Here is a 13,932-nt window from a genome sequence, read left to right as displayed (position 1 = left end):
CCCCACTCCCCCCACAAAACAAGAAAGAGACATTTTGAAGAAAAAGAGACTAGGAAATGATGGTAGTGGAGATCAATCCAGGAGACCCAATATCAAATTAATAAAAATTTCAGAGAAAAGAAAGAAAATGGATGAGAGGATAATAATAGAAATTGATAATAGAAAGAAAAAACCCAGGAGACACATTTCTAGAGGAAAGGGCCCACTATGCTCAGCAAAATTAATGAAGAAGACTCTCACAACACTGTGACACATTAGCACACCAAAGGTAAAGAGAAGATCCTAAAAGTTACCAGAGAGAACAATCAGGTAACATACAAAGGACTGGGGATCAGAATGGTATTGGACTTCCCAAAAGTAACATTAGAAACTAGAGGACAATGAAACAATTGCTTCAAAATGATGAGGGAAAATGATTTTATATTCACCTAAATTATCACCAAAGCACGTGAAGGCTACTGGACGATGGGTTCCATCAAACAAGGAGTAAACCAAGAAACCAACAGGCACACAAGATAAAAACAAACGAAAGGGAATCTAACATAGGAAAACTATGAAAGGAATTCCTAAGAAGAGTGGGAAGTCCCAGGATAGCAGCAGTGCAATGGGCCAGAATGGAGTAGAATGACAAAGGACTCTAGGGCAAAGGCTTCGGTGGGTGGAGAGGGGAGGAGAAGAAGAAGCATGTAAACGAGAGATTTCCCGTTACATTGCTAAGAAAAATTGAAGACTTATAGTAAGGGAGACATAAACCATGTTCTTTGATTGGAACACTAAATACTGCCAAGTTGTAAATTCTATGCTAAGAATAGAATAGAATATTCCAATAGAATTGGAATAAAAAGAATATAGAATCTAGAATTAGAACCACCCATATGTGAATCACCTGACGTTCTTTGCACAATTCAATATGGAAAGAAAGATATTTTCGATAAATGGTACTGAAGCAACTGGACAGCCGTATGGGAAAAAAATGAACCTGGACTCCTTCCTCACACCATACATCAAAATCTATTCAAGGTAAGTAATAGATTGGAGCTCCTGGCTGACTCAGTCTGTAGAGCATGCAACTCTAGATCTTGGGGTCATGAGTTGGAGCCCCACATTAGGCATAGAGTTTACTTAAAAAACATCTTAAAAAAAAAGATAAGTAATAGATCTAAATGTGAAAGCTAAAGCTATAAAGATTTTAGAAGAAAACATACTAGAGTATCTCCACAACTTTGGGATAGGCAAAGATCTCTTGGAAGGACACATAAGTCACAATCTATATAAAAAGTTTAAAATTGATTAACTTCACCAAAATTAAGAACATCTATTCATCAAAAGACTATTAAGAATGTGAAAATGCAAGCCACATACTGGAATAAAATATTCTCCACACATATATCTAATAAAGAACTCATATCCAAAATATATTAAGAGATTCTACTAATTGATAATAAGATAATGCACTTTAAAAGTTGGACAAAGGACTTAAACAGGCACTTCATAAAAGAAGATGTACAAATAACTAGTAAGCACATGAAAAGATGCTCAACATCATTAGTCATCAGGCAAGTGCAAATCAAAACTACAATACCAGTACACCCCCCATGAGAATGGCTAAAATTAAAAAGACTAACCATACTAAATATTGGGAAGGATGTGAAGCAACCAGAACTCGCGGACATTACTGGATGGAGTATAAAATGTCCCAGTCACTTTGGAAAACTGTTTGATGTTTTCTTTCAGAGTTTAGCATAATCCTATCCCCTAATCTAGAGATATTACTCCTACGGGTACATCCAAGAGAAATGAGGGCAGACATCCAAGAAAGACTCATTCAAGAATATTCATATCAGTTTTGCTTATAATAGCCCTAAACTAGTAACAATCCAAATGTCCATCAACAGGAGAACAGATAAGCAAATTGTGGTAAATTTATTCAATGACTGAAAAAAGGAATGAACTACTGAGTGAATTACACACAGCACATTATATTGAGAGAAAGAACCCTGACTCAAAAGAGTACACATTGTATTATTCCCTCTGTATGAAGTTCGGGAACAGAGGAAACTAATTTACAGTGACAGAAGTCAGAATAGTGGTTCTTCGGGTGGTAAGGTGCATGAGAGAACTCTCTGGGGTAACAAATATTGTATATCTTTTTTTAAAAAGATTTTATTTATTTATTTGAGAGAGAGAGAATGAGAGATAGAGAGCACGAGAGGGAAGAGGGTCAGAGGGAGAAGCAGACTCCCTGCTGAGCAGGGAGCCCGATGTGGGACTCGATCCCGGGACTCCAGGATCATGACCTGAGCCGAAGGCAGTCGCTTAACCAACTGAGCCACCCAGGCGCCCACAAATATTGTATATCTTGATGCAGGTAGTGATCACAAGGGGCTATACATACATACATAAAAAGTCAATGAGCTTAAACTTAAGGTTTGTTAACTTTGCTGTACGTAAATTATCCCCCAGTAAAGTACTGATTAAAAAAAAAAAACAGCAGCATAAACTTATTTTAGAACGTGGAAGCAAGTACCACAAGAAACTGTGCAAACAGTTTAAAGTGGTTGCTCTTTTCTTCATAATAAACCTTTTAGTACTATTTATTTTTTCATGTGTGTGATGGTAAAAATTAATTTTTAAAAACTGCCTTCCACAAAGTGGTTGGAGGGAAACGGCATTATGCGGACATATAGTAAGTGTGGAATAGCAATTTGTAACACAAAGGAGAGGAAGGAAGGGAAAAGGAGGGAAGGAGGAAGGAGGGAGGGAGGACGGACCCCGTTGCAGTGTTTGATATCTTGGTGGCAGACTACTGATCCGAGACGCACATTTTGAAGATTTCGCATCACTACATAGTTCACAAAATGCTGCCCTCTTCCCCACCAACTTTATCCCTTTTTTTCCCCCAAAGCACTGTGTTACTAAATGTCATGGATACCCAGAGTCGAGGTGCTGGTCCCAAGCTGGCCATGTGACCTCAGGTGAGTCCCCTCATCTCTATAGGCTTTAGCCTTCATCTGAAAAGGAAACCAGAGAGCAGGTGGTCTCATATGTCCCCTGAACCTATATTGCAAGGATTCTAGCCTGTAGGTTTCCTGTTCTTCAAAATTTCAGCCTGTATTTTCCCTTGGGACTTACCAGCTAAAGAGGTTTCACATAAAACATTTTCCAGGGAGCTGTGTCTGCCCTGGCCAGCATCCTTGAGTTTATCTGGGTGGTCTTTTGTGACATATTCCTCGCCCCATTCTTTACCATCCTTAGGCTGCCTCCACACACCAGATGAGAGATGGCTCTTGGGCTGGATATCAGCCGAGAGGCAAGACTTAAGGTTTTCTTCTGCTTCTGGAGTTGTTGGGTTCATTCCTGAAAAATAACACCTGCCGTCAAGATTTGACTTTTTTTAAAAAAAATATATTTATTAACTCTGAAATATTATGCCCATTTGGGTACAAACTATCCCTCAAGGATTAAATAAATCAACTGAAGATTAAAAGTTTTTTTTAAGATTTTATTTATTTATTTGAGAGAGAGAGAATGAGAAATAGAGAGCACGAGAGGGAAGAGGGTCAGAGGGAGAAGCAGACTCCCTGCTGAGCAGGGAGCCCGATGTGGGACTCGATTCCGGGACTCCAGGATTAAAAGTTTTTACACTTGCGAAGGATCACCTCTGTTTCTGGCCTATACATCCTCTACTCTTTGTATGTAGTCACTACTAAACAAGGAGTTTTAAAAAAGTAAATTTATAAAATAATATAATTAATTTGTAGTAAGTATGCATTGACTCCCTGTATCTCCTTCCTTTTAGTCAAGCACACCAGGGAAAAAATACGGAGGAAGAAAGATGCCAAAACAATGTTTTCTTTTGGAATTTGTTTTCCTTGGCCACAATAATGGTAAGTTGCAAAAAGGAGGAAGGAATGGAGGGAAGGGAAGATGAAATTTATGAAATACTGGTGGGTTGTCTATTAAGTAAATAACCTTTAAATTAAATAAACTATAAAATGTGTCCATAGAAAACTTATGTCATGCTACGTATACCTGTGAGTTTCTCAGCAAATATTATTTCAGTAATTGACGTGAGCCAGAAAGAACCAATTGATGTGAGCCAGAAAGAACCAAGAATACTGGCCTTGTCTTAAACATCTCCACCCCTTCTCTCTCCTTGGTTTAACTGAGTCACTGACTTATTCTATTATACATCTTGGGGTCTTAGTAACCACAGTGCTTTATCTTGCCTGAGTTCTTTCAAGCCTGGTTTGGGACTGAGGGACTAGAAGCAGGGAAGGTGGAAGCAAGGAAAAGGTAGAGTTGCTAGAAGTGAAGAGAACTAAACACAGAGCTACTTACCAGGCCCCATCATCCCCTTCACATTACTGTCTGCTACATGCATGGATCTGGATTCTTGGGCTATAGAGAAAGGAAAGCTTTCAGTCAGTATTCACTCCACTAACAGGGGCTGACACCTTCTATGAGCCAGACACTGGGGACAGACTCACTGTTGACAGCTTACTGAGGGAGACAGAAGAGCCAAAAATAAAATAAAATTTCAATATAGTGGCAAGCGCTATTTTCCCATTTGTAAGAATATATAAGTGGCACTTACCTCCTAGACTACCACAAGAATTAAATCAGTTAATATGTGTAAACTGTACAGAATAAGAGCTAACTATGATGGTGAGGGTGGGAGGAGCCAGAATGATGCTGTTCAGATGTAAGTCAGACCCTGTCACTCCTCCGCCTAGCCCTCCAATGGCTTCCCAGGTCAGCGTAAAAGCCAAAGGCTTTATAATGACCATAAAGCCGTAAAGTATCTGCCCCCTCCTGCCCCTCCTGTTTCCTTCTTTTCTGAAAACTTCGTCTCCTGTTGTCTCTCTTGTTCCCTCTGCTTTACCACCCCTGCTCCTGCTCCAGCTTGAATGAACATCTCAGTGATGTTCCCGCTAGGACCTTGGCATGGGCTGTTCCTTTCTTCCCTTCTGAATGCATAAGCTCACATCCTCACTTCCTTCAGGTTTTACCTGGCACCCTCTCTAAAGTTACACCCGTGTTTCCTTATTTTTCTCCCTATCACTAACGTACTACATATTTTATCTATTTTGTTTGTTGTCTGCTTCCATGAGGGCAGGAATGTTTGTTGTTTTGTTCATTACTATCTCCCACCATCTAAGTCAGCGTCTGGGGTGATGGATAGATAGCAGGAAACATGAATGCGAAGTGGGACAGTTAACACCTTAACTGCAATCTCCCGAAAGACCTTGAGCCAGAGGCACCCACAGATTCCTGACTCAGAGAAACTATAACATAATGAATGTTTGCTATTGTACGCTACTGAATTTGGGAGCAATAAGCAACAATTGCACCATTTTATAGTTAACAGTGGGTAAGCCAACCCTTTCTAAACGTTGGCCCTTAGATCCTGCATTTTAGCAGAACATACCATCAATCATACCCAAAATGTCTTATTATGGCACATTATTCCCAAATTCTGCAGTAATTTGGTTGAACAAACTGTATTATATAAGCCACATCTATTATAACAGGGAAGGAGGGAGGAGTTCCCACCACACAGCTCATTGAACTCCGTCTGAGCACTTTGCAAATATAATTTTTAATCTTTTATCTCGTGAAAATGTTCAACTTCCCCAGACCTGGCACTGATCTGACCTCTACTTTCTAAGGCCATCCTGTATTCTTTCCTAATAAGACCATCCTTTTATGTCCTGTTCCTTATGACATGGAGCAAAGAAAATAGAACTACCTGTGATGAACCCACTCAGTCCCCAGAGGGATCTGTGAGTTTTCCCAGGCTGCACCTATCAGTCTCTAAAGTAACTACTCAAAGGGGTAAAAAAAAAAAAACAACAAAGAAAAAAAGCAGATCCATACTTTGAAGTTATACTGATTAAAAGCCTCTGATTTAGATTTTTAAATTTAGTGATTCAAAACACATTTATCGTCTAGGAATATATGGTGCCTTAAGGGAGAAGGGTAGAAAACCACCAGCTCTGCCCCCAGAGGAGCTTACAATTGGTTGAGAAGTCCTTGAGCCTCTTTTGGAGACTTTCTATATGTGACCCAAAAAAATTTAAAAAAAAAAAAAGAGAGGATAGTTACTCTAAATAACATTAATGTCACTCTCCAGCATAGGTGCTTTGCTAGACATTGCTGAGCATACAAAGATGTAGCAAACGTGTAACCAGACATGGTTACAGACGGAGGTAACTGGATGGAAAGCCAGTTTCATCAGCGCTGCCCAGGGACAGTTTTCTAGCATCTGCTGTCTCATCCCTCAGATCGGGGGTGTGGCTAGTGACCTGAGCCCACAGACAGCACCAGCTCTGGTTACCCAGAGAAAGAGGGGCACACCACTGATGTCACTGCCTGCCAGTTAAGGCAGATATGATTTTCTCTGATCAGTGAAACCTCACTGAAAAAAGCGCAGAACACACAATTTTCTGCTAAGAATACACCTATCTTTAAAATGTCTATGCAGAGAGACAAGGCGTGAGCAGTAATGTGGAAGAGAAAATGAGTTATTAGAGTGAATAATTTTTTTAACATTTTTCTCCTAGGGTTAGTATTTGAAATTTAGAAAACCCAGATAAGTATTTTCCCAAAAAAGAAAATCTTTTAAAATTGGGCAGATTCTCCTGGTCTCTTAGGATCCTCTGGATTCTTTTTTTTTTTTAAGATTTTATTTATTTATTTGACACACAGAGAGAGTACAAGCAGAGGGAACTACAGGTAGAGGGAGAGGGAGAAGCAGGCTCCCTGCTGAGCAGAGAGCCCAATGCAGGGCTCCATCCCAGGACCCTGGGATCGTGACCTGAGCTGAAGGCAGATGCTTAACCAACTGAGCCACCCAGGCACCTCAGGATCCTCTCTCTGGATTCTTATAAATTCCAATTATAGGAGGAAAAATTCTGAGCAATACATCATTTTCCTATAAGGATGGAAGACATAAACCCATTCTCACTATTACTTAAGCTCTAGGAATCAAGGGGAAAGGCTTGGTTAATTCAATATGGTTTGCAAACTGTACCTTTTTCATAGGCCTGAGAAGGCAAAAGGTTTGTAAAGTCTTCACTTGGAAGAACAGGCTCAGGGATATTGATTGAACGGAAAGGACTTCCTTGTGCTTGAGCAGGCCCAGCCTGTGAACCATGTTCTTCTTTTTGAGTTTTCCTGGGGAAGGAAAACAAAGGGTCTTAATGCCTGATAGGTTAAGAAGAGAATCAGTTCAGAATGATTCAAGAAAAATTCTGAAACATTAGGTTGAACGAAAGAAGTGCTGTTTTTGTAAATTAAAAATAGTTAGATACTAGCAATTCTTAGAGTTCAACTTAATTCATTGCCAAAGCTGGAGAAAAAATTTCAAATACATACAAATCACATCCTAATGGTAATACCTATATTTTTGTTTTTCTGTTCTTGGCTTCCTTGTCATCAGGATCTGTACAGAGTTTGCAATGATGACAATTTGCTTGGGGTGACTTACGTTCACTTAACAAAGCAACACAAAGGTTCCAGGAAGCAGCAGGTCTTCAACTATAAACAACAAGCCACTCTTTGTAGTCACACAAATATTATTGCCATATTTCTATTTTAAATTTGATAATTTAAAAACCTATAACAATAATGATTATATATGTTCAATGGTGAAACTTAATTGATTCAACCTGGTTGAGATATTAACATAAATGTATTTTCAATGGTAGAAGTAAACTAGTAGTAGCATTAGAGAAATTTTAGAAAACTAATTAAAAAAGAAAATTATGAGTGACCCCACTATCTTAACACAACAATCACATTTTAAAATATATCTTTCTAGTTTTTATTTTACATGTTTTTACAGTTCTACATGTCATCTTATATCATTTTCATTTCACTTCCTATTGTACTTGAGTGCATTTTCCGTGTAATTGTTGCCGTCCATTTTTAAAAGTAACTGATTTTTATGATTCTATAGCTTCCATCATGCTGACCCACAGATTCCAGCAGTATGTAGCCAGTTATCTATCTGCCGACAGGGGGGAAGGTGTTCTCGGTGTAAGTATACAAGCCTCTGCTTACGGGTTTGCCGTCGGCCAATTTTGTGTAAGACACTCACTTGGCTTTAACCTTTCGAGATTCCCTTCGCTTTTCCTGCTGAAGCTGTTCAATTTTCTGTTGCATTTCTTCTTGCTTGGAAGTGATGGCCTGAATCATTGACATGGCATTGCTCAGCTCTTCCTGAAAAATAGGAATTGATACATACTGAATCTGGTAAAGGGGGTGAAAGGATATAACATGGGCGCCTGGGTGGCTCAGTTGGTTAAGCGACTGCCTTCGGCTCAGGTCATGATCCTGGAGTCCTGGGATCGAGTCCCACGTCGGGCTCCCTGCTCAGCAGGGAGTCTGCTTCTCCCTCTGACCCTCCCCCCTCTCGTGCTCTCTGTCTCTATCTCATTCTTCTCTCAAATAAATAAATAAAATCTTAAAAAAAAAGAAAGAAAGGATATAACATGATATCTAGTACACAGTAAGCTTTTTTTTTTTAAAAGATTTTACTTATTTATTTGACAGAGAGAGAATGAGAGCACAAGAGGGAAGAGGGTCAGAGGGAGAAGCAGACTCCCCGCTGAGCAGGGAGCCCGATGCAGGACTCGATCCCAGGACTCCAGGATCATGACCTGAGCCGAAGGTTGTCGCTCAACCAACTGTGCCACCCAGGTGCCCAGTAAGCTTCTAATATACATGTGTTGAATGAATGAATGAGAGATGAACATCTTATTTCTATTGCAGTCTGTAATTTTAACACAGAGATCCAAGAAAGAAAAACATGAAATCGATTTTTTTTTCATGATAATTAGCGAATGGGCCAGAGAGAAAATTCTTTTCTTTGACTGCTACGTGAAAAGGTGTTTTCTACTTCTGTGGCTAAGACCAAGAACCTCTCTGTTTAGCAGGAGAGTAGAAAAGGAGCCTAGGGGGCGCCTGGGTGGCTCAGTTGGTTAAGCAACTGCCTTCAGCTCAGGTCATGATCCTGGAGTCCCAGAATCGAGTCCCGTATTGGGCTCCCTGCTCAGCAGAGAGTCTGCTTCTCCTCCTGACCCTCCCCCCTCTCATTCTCTCTCTCAAATACATAAATAAAATCAGAAAGAAAGAAAGAAAGAAAGAAAGAAAGAAAGAAAGAAAGAAAGAAAGAAAGAAAGAAAGAAAGAAAGAGAAAGAAAGAAAGGAGCCTACCTTGAAATAGTTTAACGAATTCTTCATCTCAGTAACTTTTTCTTCCATGGAACATCGGCAGCTCTTAACCTTCTCTTCCAAAGCATATTCTCCATGTTGAATTCTTGACAGTTCTTGCATTGCTTCCGTGAAACCAGTTTTGAGTTCAGAGGCCAAGGCCTGCAACTAAAGATAATCACCAAGAGTGAATTCAATTTGCTATAAACTACTGTAAATACTGCCACTGGCCCCTTGAATTTTCATTTCGTTTGAGAAACCAAGCTCCTGAAAACCTACAGACCTCATATACTGGTAGACTGAAGTTTAGACAACATAAGGCAAACTTGGTCCCATTCTTTTAGGGAAAAGAGGGTCTTTTTTATATAGCACATGCCGAAGCTGGATAGTGACAAGCAAGCAAACAATTAAGTTGACAGGTGTTCCTGTGAGCTATGTTTATTCTAACACCTTTGCTTAAAATGAGATTTACTTGAAAACCAACATATGCTTGTGAAAGACAATCTTGATCCAGTAATTCTTTGAATCCCATGAAAGAAAGGATGGGTCATATTATCCGGGGTGTTATAGAAGATGAAGAAATTCAGTTATTTTTCCCTTAAAAATTAAATGATAAAAAGAATAATAACTAAGCATATCTGAGAATTTCTTTGAAAGGGAAGAGGATTCATATATATATATATATATATATATATATATATATATGGTTGTTGGATGATGTCATGGAAAAGGAGAAAGTGGCATTTGCATTTGAGTGGCAGGAAATAGCTACAGTGTTAGGAGCTCAGCACACTGTTGATAGTGATGTTGAATTATCTTCAAGAGTCAAGCCTGGTCGTGTAGGAGTGCACACATTGGACTTCTGTTGTCAACTTCCACACCATGAAAAAAGTATCAATTTTGGAGTCAGGGTGGGAATCCTAGCTCTCTCCTATGAGAAGTAAGACCTCAGGCAAGTTGGCTAACCTCTTTGTGGCAGTCTCCTCCTGCATAAAATAACTACTGTGACACCTCTTTCACAGGGTTGTCTGGAGAATTAAATGAATACAGGTAGGCAAGTTTTCTGCCACAGTGCATGCTTGGTTCATAGAAGGTGTTCAAGAAATTTTAATTCTTCTCCCCCTTTCAGTGGCACATCAAAAAGTTGAGCACAAACAGAGATGTGGAGAAAATAGAGCACTTCTAAAGTTCAGGTTTTTTTTTTTTTATTGAACAAATAATACAATAATAGTACAATAAGATAATAACACTTTCTTGAAATTCATGATCTTACCCTCCGCTAAAGAGAGGAACTCTTAGCCCCTGTTCTCTCTTTAAAGCAGAACTTTTGACAAAATTAACAAAATTCCTTCAAATGTATACTTCTAAACATTTTCAGAATCTGGTTATCCAAAATGATTCCAACTCACAACGACACCTGCCACTATAAAAAGACTTGGTCTCCTACACCACAGGTTTAAAATATGGGGTTTTGTGGTTCCCTGTGCCTCAAAGGTTTCTTTCAAGGGCCGGAAATAGGGAGAAGTAAGAGGAACCAAAGGTATCATCCTGAGGAGAAAAGCAGGACCTGCCAAGTGTTCAGGCCTGGAAGCCTGAGGAACACCTTGAGCAGTCTGTATTTCGCTCCAGTCCTCTTTCATGTTAATTAATCTTTGTGATGGATTTTAGCACATGTCTAACGTCGTCACCATAATGGCTTAAAATCACCAGGTCAACTACTTTTGATATGGTAGTTGTCATTACATAAATTCATCTTCAGTGAACAAAATAAACAAAATCGACAGCAATAGAATATCAAAGCAAAATCTGTGCAAGTTTTTAAAATTGAAGGAAGGAAACCTGACGTTCATTCAGGTACCCTGAAATAAATTCAGGTTTCCTGTTTGAAAAAAAAAAGGGGGAACCGTTATCCGACAGAAATAGGTTTCATTATCACTGCTCACTGGATGTGTGGAGTTTTTCCCAGGAACCAAAAGACAGCAGTAGGATCCTAGGGAAAGGACTTTTCCTCACCTGTAGAACCCCAGCTCTCAAAAAAAAAAAAAAATTGAGTTTTCCCTAACAGCCAGGTTATATAGGGACTTTGGAAATTTTGAAACCATTTTAAGCTATGAGCCCATTTCCTTCCCATATATTACTTTGAGCCCATTGGGTACCTACCATCGAAGTAACACTACTGCCTGATAAACAGCTTTACATCCACTGATCAGCCAGGGAGGGGGTGCCATATGTGAGCATAATCGCTTTGCAGATAGCATGGGGCTCAGTATCTTTAGCTGCTACCGACTGGTTTTCCAGTACCAACTGGCCATTCCTTGTGAATAAAAAATACTCTGAGGACATGGACTTAACATCTTTTCTCTGCTCTCTCTTCAACTCTCTCATTTGACAGCCCACAGCCCACCCCAAGGATTAGAAATGGGTGTCTACCTTGTTCTCCAGCGAGTTGAACACGTTCCTCATCTCGTTGATTTTTTCATGAAGCTGCTCTAGAGAGGTTATGATCCCTCCATCCTGCCGCTGAAGGCGGGCTCCCACTGGAGGCAGGTTCAGGGAAGACTTGTACTTCGAAGCCTAGGGTACCACAGAGGGCATCTTAGGCTCAAAGAAATAGGGGAGAGGAGTCCGAATTCTTCCTATTTCCTGGTCTTAATTTCTGTTTCTCAATTTTCTTTACTTTCTTGGCTTCTTAACTCTTCTCAAGGTGAATTTTAATCAATGTCTTCCCATCATTTTCCACCAAAGTTCCCTCAAACTAAATTTTCATAAATTATGCAAGTTGTTCCAACTTGTTTTTCACACAGACTTGTCCTTCATTCTGTTCCATTATCAAGGTCAAAGTCTATTCTGAGGCCAACGCAGGGGACTGGGCCTGGGCCTGGGCCTTGAGATCCCTGCTAAGTCATAAGTGTCAAGATTTGAGAAAGCTCCATAAGGCAGGCCAAATTCCTATAACACCTGACTACAGGCTGTAAGAAGCAGTACATGATGGCAACAATGCCAACGTAATTGCTTTGGTTTTCCCCCAAACCAGGGTTTGTACAGAAGAAACATGGTCTTTCTGCCAGTTTTCATCTTCTTCATTTTAGGCCTTTTTATTAATCCCCAGAAATATGATGATTTAAAACAAAAAGTGGGCAGCAAGTCGTTTGAATAGTCAAGAGTAAATTTCGCAAATCTACTCCTCTACACTCCCTGCAGAAGTTGACCCTTAATGTCATTGTTACAGGCCACTACTGAAACTGATATGAAGCATGGTGTGCCAGAAATTTATCTTATCGATTCCTGGATGCACCACTGGCCTAGTAGAATTAATTTCTCTGATGTTGGAAAATATTCCTTAATGGCAAAAAGAGACTGAGGCTCAAACGGGACTTACAAATTGTAGAAAACTTTCAATGGAAATTTTAATGATGAAACCTATTGCTGTAGGACTGGTTCCCATCGTTTTTCAGTTAGGGGTCCTTTTGGCACATAACTCGTTTTCTTAAATTATTTTCATTACAGAGAAAAAGAAAAAAAAAAAAAACACTTCACATCTCCTTACTTTAATACAACCGCGAATGTTTTGGCACATTTCCTTCTGTTTTGTTCTGTGGATATAAGTGCATACATTTATATGTTTGAAATCATACTATAGGTATATTTTGATCCTGCCCCCTCCCTTTTCTGCCAAACGCTGTTATAAACCCTTTCCTATAGCCTTCGATTTTTTTTCTAAGTGTCTATTTTTAATGGTTACTCAATATTCCATCCTATGGATGTGCGAGAGTTTATCCACCCATTCAGTTTTCTTGGAAATTTATGTTTTTTGTAATTTTTCAACATTATAAATAATGCTGACATATAATGCTTTTTATTTAAAGCTTGGTATGTATTTCAGATTATTTCCTTAGGATAAATTCCTAAATATGAAATTACTGAGTTTAAGGACATTGGGTAGTATTTGACTCAAAGGGCTAAATTAGTGTATTTAGAAAAACATGTCTTGGACAAAATATATAAAACATAAGTAATATAAACGGAGGAGACTGCAATGTTTACATTCCTACAGGTGAGCCAGAAACAAGTTGGAATTCACATCATTAGGTGGGGAGTTGGGCTAGGACCAAATGGTGCAGTTACCACATCTGTGGCCTTGATTGCGGGACCCCACCCCCACTTCTCACGTTAATGGAATGTTATTTTAAAAATCCATGTGCAAAAGGAAGTAATCAGTCTGCAGCCACACGATCTGACTCTGGAGAAGAGATTGGGTGAAATCTGAGAGGCCTATGTACAGTGAACAAAGGATGAGAGAAAATCGGAATAGAGTTGGATTCAAATAAAAGGGAATATGAGCTAAGGAGCAATCAGTGTATCCACACAGATTCACTGGTTCTGATAATAATACTGGAATGAACTGGGAGATGGTAGTAATCATTCTCCTATTGGCTCCCACGTTCTGATTTGGGTCAATGTACCTTACTCACCAAGGAGGTCAAATCCATAAAGAGCAAGGAGCTGATTAGGGTTATGAACATTTTAACACTGTATTTTAACTAAGAATTTTTGTAAAAGTTTCCAATTTACACACACATCAGAACTAAATATTATTAATTATTTTATTATTCGCTAATCAGATTGTCATAAGTTTCAAAAGCCTCATCTTCTCTCCTACTTATTAGCTATCTGTAATTCTACTTTGGTAAATTTTTTTTTCAAGATTTTATT

The 13,932-nt window shown here is 39.2% G+C and overlaps 1 protein-coding gene across 3 annotated transcripts in view; it reads right to left on the bottom strand.

Moving 5' to 3' along the window:
- Positions 1-13,932, bottom strand: part of ARHGEF33 (Rho guanine nucleotide exchange factor 33) — a 73,580-nt gene that overhangs the window by 28,978 nt on the left and 30,670 nt on the right. For all 3 annotated transcript variants that reach the window (XM_025867604.2, XM_073897324.1, XM_073897323.1), the window contains exons 5-9: positions 9,223-9,387; positions 8,105-8,226; positions 7,037-7,179; positions 4,342-4,401; positions 3,133-3,357 (exon numbers count right to left, since the gene is read on the bottom strand). In XM_025867604.2, the coding sequence (XP_025723389.1) occupies positions 3,133-3,357; positions 4,342-4,401; positions 7,037-7,179; positions 8,105-8,226; positions 9,223-9,387 (715 nt within the window). The remainder of the gene's footprint in view (positions 1-3,132; positions 3,358-4,341; positions 4,402-7,036; positions 7,180-8,104; positions 8,227-9,222; positions 9,388-13,932) is intronic.

The sequence above is a fragment of the Callorhinus ursinus genome, unplaced genomic scaffold (genome assembly GCF_003265705.2).
Source record: "Callorhinus ursinus isolate GAN/ISIS: 27379988/994484 unplaced genomic scaffold, GSC_fseal_2.0 scaffold10, whole genome shotgun sequence".
In the NCBI taxonomy this organism is placed as follows: Eukaryota; Metazoa; Chordata; class Mammalia; order Carnivora; family Otariidae; genus Callorhinus; species Callorhinus ursinus.
The sequence above is the reverse complement of the archived record's forward strand: the minus strand, read 5'-3'. Positions and strand labels throughout refer to the sequence as shown.